The 6951-nt window shown below is 42.2% G+C and overlaps 1 protein-coding gene across 1 annotated transcript in view; it reads left to right on the top strand.

The window, feature by feature from the left end:
• The window catches only part of LOC129681717 (membrane-spanning 4-domains subfamily A member 4A-like), a 20545-nt gene extending 14124 nt beyond the window's left edge, over window positions 1-6421 (top strand). The window contains exons 5-7 of the mRNA XM_055613801.1: window positions 1038-1208; window positions 3732-3833; window positions 6072-6421. Coding sequence (XP_055469776.1) covers window positions 1038-1208; window positions 3732-3833; window positions 6072-6191 — 393 coding nt within the window. The 3' untranslated portion in view covers window positions 6192-6421. The remainder of the gene's footprint in view (window positions 1-1037; window positions 1209-3731; window positions 3834-6071) is intronic.
• The last annotated feature ends 530 nt before the right edge of the window (window positions 6422-6951 follow it).

The raw sequence follows: 6951 nt of genomic DNA, 5'->3' as shown, positions 1-6951 counted from the left end.
AGGAGGAGGAGGAGGAGGAGGAGGAGGAGGAGGAGGAGGAGGAGGAGGAGGAGGAGAAGTTCATAATGAGTTTTTCTCAGGAAAAGACAAATTTAAAATTTAACATGCCAGGATATCTGTCACAAAGCCAAGAGAAAGACCCCAAACCAAAACTCTCAACAAACTTGACACTAGCTAGGACCATGCTTCCATATTCCTTATTCAAAGGAGAAACATCAAACTAATGTGATTAGTACTAAGGTGATCAGTAGGACATTTCCAGATCTCCCAGCATATCCCCCTGTGACCATTAGCATACACCTACGGAGCCACACTCCCACCTAACCTCTCACACTTTCCTGGGAAGTTTTGCTCCTTATAATAAGCTGATATACTTTCAATAATAGAAGAGAACTGCAGAAAGGAATAAATACCAGAGGAAAAAGAAGTACAAAATGAGCCGGGCCACAAGAGGCTAGCGGCATTTATCCAAACAAAAGAAATGGGTCAGGGAGCCTTGTAGCAGGGAATGGTAAAAGACCAACACAGAGATCTCCAGCAGTTGTGTAACAGACAGGCCAGGGAGATGGTTCATCAGGGGATTTCCACACAAACCTGACAACCTGAGTTTGAGTCCCAGGACACACAGGAGGCTAGCTGGGCTATGCAGCTTCAGAAATAAAAATAGACCTCAGACCTCCAACATGGTGGGAGGAGAGCACTAACTCCCCAAGTTCTTTGACCCCTACAGGCACACACATCCAAAACTAAATAGATAAACTTACTTTAAAAGTGTAATAGTTTTGAAATCCCCTCTATGAGAAAAGCTTCATGTGTCTGGAGGGGTAAGCTGCAAGAGTTAATTCTATAAATGACATTCACGTTTTTGTTTTAACAAGAGATTTGAGTCGAAAATAATGACAAAGACAAATTAGGAAACTTTTGAATTAATCAAAATAATGAGGATGAAATGTGTAAGGAAGGAATTGAAGAGTTTAAACTGAAGGGTGGGGAAAGACTTGAGGATACTGGGTTAATCAATGTCATTCCTTTTCTAGGTTCGCAGCAGCCTTGGCTTGAACATCACCAGCTCCGTGTTTGCCTTCTCAGGGATTGTAATCACTTCACTGAGTCCAGGAATTTTCTCTTACTTTTTTTATGGCTGTACATATAGAAGCTCATCAGAAAGCTCAGCAGAAAACTGTTACATGACCATGTTCATTTTAATGGTGCGTAGTTTCTATTTTCATGCAGTTATAGTTGAAGCAAGACGGGGGCAAACTGATTCGGACAAAACCAGGAGTAACACTCCTCCATTGTAGAATTACCTTCAGAAGTTAGAAACCAAAGAGAAATAGATGGATCATTTAAGAATGAGAGTCACATCTCATTCACACTAATTCACATTTTCCACTATTACACTCCCATGTACAATGAGAGCAAAAGAGAGGAAAATACAGGGAATCAACATTCTCACTCCTTTCAGAGGACATCTGTGACAGGCCCCCGTCCTGTTCCCTCTTTTCCACCACTTCCACTATCTAGCCTGTTCGCCCTTCCAATTGAGAACATTAAACATCCTCCCTTGGCTTTCTTTAGCTTCTTTAGGTTATTTAGCTTCTTTAGGTCTGTGGATTTAAGTATGGTTATTCTATATAAATGTTATCTGATAGACACCCCCCCCCCCCGAGCAGGGCATTGAAGCAACTACAGAGACTCACAGCCAAACTTTGGGAGAATGCAGGGAGTTTTATGGAAGGGGAGGGTAGGGAATAGAAGGACCCAGAGGGGATAGGAGCTACCAAGGAGATCAACAAAGCCAAAAAAAATCTGGGCCCAGGGTGTCCTGCAGAGACTGATACACTAACCAAGGACTATGCATGGAGAGGACCCAGACCTGCTGCTCACATACAGCCCATAGGCAGCTGAGTCTTCTATGGGTTGCCTTTGTGGGTTGTCCAGTAAGTGGAGCAGGAGCAGTCTCTGACATGAACCTGTTTCCCCTGGTGGGGCAGCCTTGTCAGGCCACAGAGGAAGAGGATCCAGGCAATCCTGGCAATCCTGATGAGACTGGATAGGCTAAGGTCAGATGGTAGTGGACGAGGACTCCCCCTTTCAGTGGACTAGGGAAGGGGATGGGGGGCAGAAGGAAAGGGCGGGACTGGGAGGAGATGAGGAAGGGTACTACAGCCGGGGTACAAAGTGGATGAATTGTAAAAAATTAAATAAATAAATAAGAAAATCTCCATTTCTTATGCACAATAAACTGCAATGTCTTTAATTCCAAGTTAAAGTTCATGAATCTTGAGCCCTATTTATTTACACCAAAACATTTGCCTGAGGGACGTTGATAACTAATTATTCCCTTGAGCATTTAAAAAGTCTTTAGAGTAAACAATTTAATCTCCAGCTACTTAACGAAAACGAGATACCAGTGTTTAGTGATGGAGCAGTTTTCTAAAGTCACCCAGAAACTGGCAAAAATAAGACCTGGAATCTCCTTCCTATAACCCACCTATTCTCTGTAGTTATTCTGATTAAGAATTTTGCTTGCTGTATCTGAAGGTGTGTTACCTTGTAGACACCCAGAGTGCAGTGATACAAACTCAGCTCTGAAATGTACAGCTGTGTAGGATGGGTTTTTTTTTTTTTTTGCTATGGAGCCTGTGACCTCACATAATAGTTCGTGCTTAAAGTAGCCCTGGTTTGCTCTAAGCTCCGTAGCTGCTTTCTTCACATTATATAATGGAACCTTCATTCATCACAAACAGCCATCTTCTAGTGAAGGTCATAAAATCTTCTGAATTGTGTAAGTCTTTGTGTGTGTGTGTGTGTGTGTGTGTGTGTGTGTGTGTGTGTGTGTGCTGCTTCACTTTATGTCAGATGATCTCCATAAGCTTGAAGTGCCAAGTATGAATACCTGGGCACAAGTGGCGTAATTTCACAAACTGTGAAACACATGCACATTTTTGCATGTTGTGTTTGTGTGTGGGGTGCATGAAAATATGTATTCATGTTCTTATAAGTGTCTGTGCCAATACATGTGTGTGAGTGTGTGTGTGTTGTGTGTGAAGGCCAAAGTTTTTCTTGATTGCTCTCCACTTTAACCCACAGCTTTCAGATTCAGTTTGTCTAGCTATTCTTCTTGTTCCAAAAACCCCCTGTCTGTTTGTGGGGATTGAACGCAGGCCATCATGCCTACCTGACATTTATGTGGGTGCTCTGCATCTGACCTCTGGTCCTCAGGCTTACACGGAAAGCATTTTACCCACCAAGCCATCCCAAGGCCGTGGGGCACATACTTTATGTGAGATCTCAGGGTTAGTACTGTGAGAGTTAAGAAGCAGCTCTCTTAGTTAAAAAAGTTTTCATCTTCTTGGGAGAAAAACACACATTATCAAGCATGTGATTATACCCAAAGAGGTCAGAAAAAGTGAGTCCATCGTAAGAAGGAGCAGATAGAGATCTTACCGTGTGAAATAACTGAACTGTACCACATAAGATGAGCAAGACTAAGCTACAAGTGGCCTAGAAAGGTCACAGTTTCATAGGGCTTAAACTAATACATGTGCTTCAAGAAGTGACAGAATATGCAACATTTAGAAAACTGGGAATGGGCAAAGAATTGGGCTGTGTCAGAAGCCGTGTTCTCACACTCTCGGGCAGTGCCGCCACCCTTTCAGTGTAGAAATGTTTAAAACATGTGATTTGATGACGACTCTTCACATGCCTGTGTTATGAATTGTTGGCAGGGTCTGGATATTGTGATAGTCATTTTAAGTGTGCTGGAATTCTGCATCGGCGTGTCCCTCTCTGCCTTTGGATGCAGAGTGATGTGTTGTAACCCCGGTGAGGTAAGTTTTGCCTTTCATTTCAATATGTTCTTCATGTTCTCTGTCGCTCTGCAATAAATCACACAAAGAAGTTTAACATAATTCTCCATAATCACCTCTCAGCTCCCATGGGTGAAGAATGGGCTCTGAAGCTTCAGATTCCCTTATATAGTCATGTGACAGAATTCACATCCTCTGTAGTATAGAGATTATGACAGAATACTTCTTTGAAGATACCAAGGGAACCCATGTCCTGAGTTCTTTTGGGTTCACACAATTTGAACAGGTTCACTTAAATATTGTTGTTGTTAAATGACTCAACTGATCTATGACCTACTCACAGGTATAATATCCTATTTTATTCATGGGTCTCATCCACACTCAAGGGTCACTGAGGGCCATCTAGGATTTTTTAAAAATTTTGTTCAAAGTAATATAGTTTTACTCTCCTTTTTCTTGCAAGTGACATTGCCTTAGAGTCCAAACCAGAGAGCAGTCTACATCTTAGAAATCCACGAAGGGTTCAAGATTTACTCCACTTTTTTTTTTTAAATCCCAGAAACCTTCCCTGGCTACTGAAAAATCATCAGGGATAAGACTTCTCTGTCACTTGATATCCACCTGGGCACTGTCTTCCCCTGAAACTTGTAGCAGATCCTTCTGGTTGCTGATCAGGAAGACGATCTCACATGGTGGAGAATGAGAAAAGAGACAGAGAAGTAGGGCAGGGGTGTGACCATTGTGTTCTTTAAGTATTGAAGACTCAAGAGTGAGTTAGAGGCTAGTAAAACCCCATAGTTGCTCAATAATCTCATTGCCCAGAGGCCCAGGGATGGACAGGACTCGAAACCAATAATAAAGTGATAATAAAATGATAAGGTCATTGGGTGCCCATCTTTATCCTTTCATCCCTCTTTCTGAGACCTCCCAGGAAACACCACCAACAGGCTCAATCTAAAGAAGAGCATTGGACTAGATCATAACAAAGCTTATACTGGCTTTTCAATTTAAGGTCCTAGAGTTGTAAGTTACTTGGGTATTATTGAAGTTTTTGTGATTTCATTGACTGATGAAGTACTTCTGGATAGGCAAACTCCTTCATACCCTTCAGACCTTAGTACTTACTGAAAAGATCAGCTCAGGAAACCCCAAGACCAAGTTCTCAGCACAAAGGAGATCTATTTGCCCCAGAGGGACAAAGGTCAGTGAATAAGTGACAATGACAGAAGATAGAGGAAAAGAGAGTAAGGGAAGGAACAAGAGAGAGGGGTAAGGGGTATTTGTTATGAGGGAGGAGACAAAGGCTTGCCTCTGAATAGAGGAGACAGATGTGGCACATAGGAAAATGGCAATTTACAAAGGCACAAGGGAAACCCCGTGTTAGAATGAGGTGTTTAATTAGATATGTTTAATTAGGTGAGCCAAAGGGGGCTTTTGATTGCTGGACCTCAATACCTTAATAGAGGACCGTGGTAGTCAGCCTCAGGAGGGGGAAGTGACCAAACAAGAGCATGTACCGTGGTGGCAGGCTTTAGGAATATAATCTGAACAGTTTTTAACAAGACAGAAGGGAATGGGGGAGAAGGGCAAGGCCTGCCCGAGCCATTTTGGCTATGATCGAGTTGGCTAGAGCCCCTTCCCTTACTATATGAAAGTCTGTGCTTCTTGTGAACTCTACAATAGTAGTAAAACTGAGAAGGGTTGCCCTCGTGCTTTCTGAGTCTAGACATGCAATAGCACCTAGTATATAGTCCAAGCCTCATATTCTCTGGAATATTCAACCATTCCTCTCAAACTCCATGTCACATGACTTTTCAGAACACGGATGAACACTCTCCATGTTCCCAGGGCGCTTCCTGCCACTCTGAGCCAGTCCGCTCATCCTCGTGCTTTTTGCATGGCAACCAAGTCATGACTGGTGTATGTTTCTTCCATCATCCCTGGCAAATCACTTGGGGAAAAGAGCTCTGTATTCGGTGTAAAACACCATTATAAGCACACTCACTGATACTCTCACTCACACTCACATTGTTACACTCTAAGACTCAACAGCACCCAGGAGCTTCTAAAGAGCAAATTTTTCCAACTGAATGTGTGCCCTACTTACAGCCTGATCAAGGGATGCCTGAGGAATCCGTGATTGATGTGAGATTAAATTCTGTAGTGACAGGGTGAACATTGGTAGTGATTGCACTATGTGGGTAAAAGGAGTCCCTGAGGACCTGTGAATGACACAGTGACATCTGATTAACTTTACAGGTTGTGATAATTATGCCATCAAGTCCTCCCACGGCAGAAACAGCATATCCGAAATCACTTCGAGAAGGTTTGGTGCCATCAGCACACCAAGAGAAAAATGTTCCAGAAAATCTGCACTGATTTTTCTTTTCAATAACCACACGTGGGAAAGCACCAGACTCCATCTCTGATGCATGTGGCCATGTGTGTGCGTGCGTGCATGAGTGTATGTGTGCCTGTGTGTGTGTGTGTGTGTGTGTGTGTAGAATTCTAATGACATTCTCATGTTTCTCCAGGAAGTTGGCAGATCATTTCACTGGTTCTCCATAAGAGTATCAGAACATAATCAATAAACCATCCATCTACTGGCTAAATAACACGTGCACATGTTTTATTCATCCTTCCTGCCTTCTAATAGTATTTTAAGTAAGCAAAAACAAAGACTGTAAACAGATGGAATGGTTTTGAACATGTGATATTTTTCTCACAGATTACATGTTTCTGCTACTTTGTCTAATGCTCTTTCAGTTTGTCTAACTTTGTGTTTGTTTGTTTGTTTGTTTGTTTGTTTTTTAATTAAGAGATGTATTTTTTTTCCTCAAGAAGTGCAGAAACATGAATTTTGTTTCTTCTTTGGGTCCTATTTCTTTGCACAAAATAGCAGAGCCAATGTTCGCATGTGTCCAAGCGAGTGTACTTCAGCACATAAGTCAACTTAGTTTTCTCTCTCCCCCCTACCAAGCAGGTGATACCTAACTAAACTCCTATCTGGTGCTATGTATGTCAGTACATGACTAAAAATATGTATTGGGTATGAGTAGATGTATTTTTTAAGATATTTTATTTGGGTTCTTCTATTTCCCACCCTTCTCACCCCAATCCCTTCCAACCCCCTAACACT

Source organism: Psammomys obesus, unplaced genomic scaffold (genome assembly GCF_907164565.1).
Source record: "Psammomys obesus unplaced genomic scaffold, mPsaObe1.curated_primary_1811, whole genome shotgun sequence".
Lineage (NCBI taxonomy): Eukaryota > Metazoa > Chordata > Mammalia > Rodentia > Muridae > Psammomys > Psammomys obesus.
This window is presented reverse-complemented; position numbering and strand designations above follow the sequence as displayed.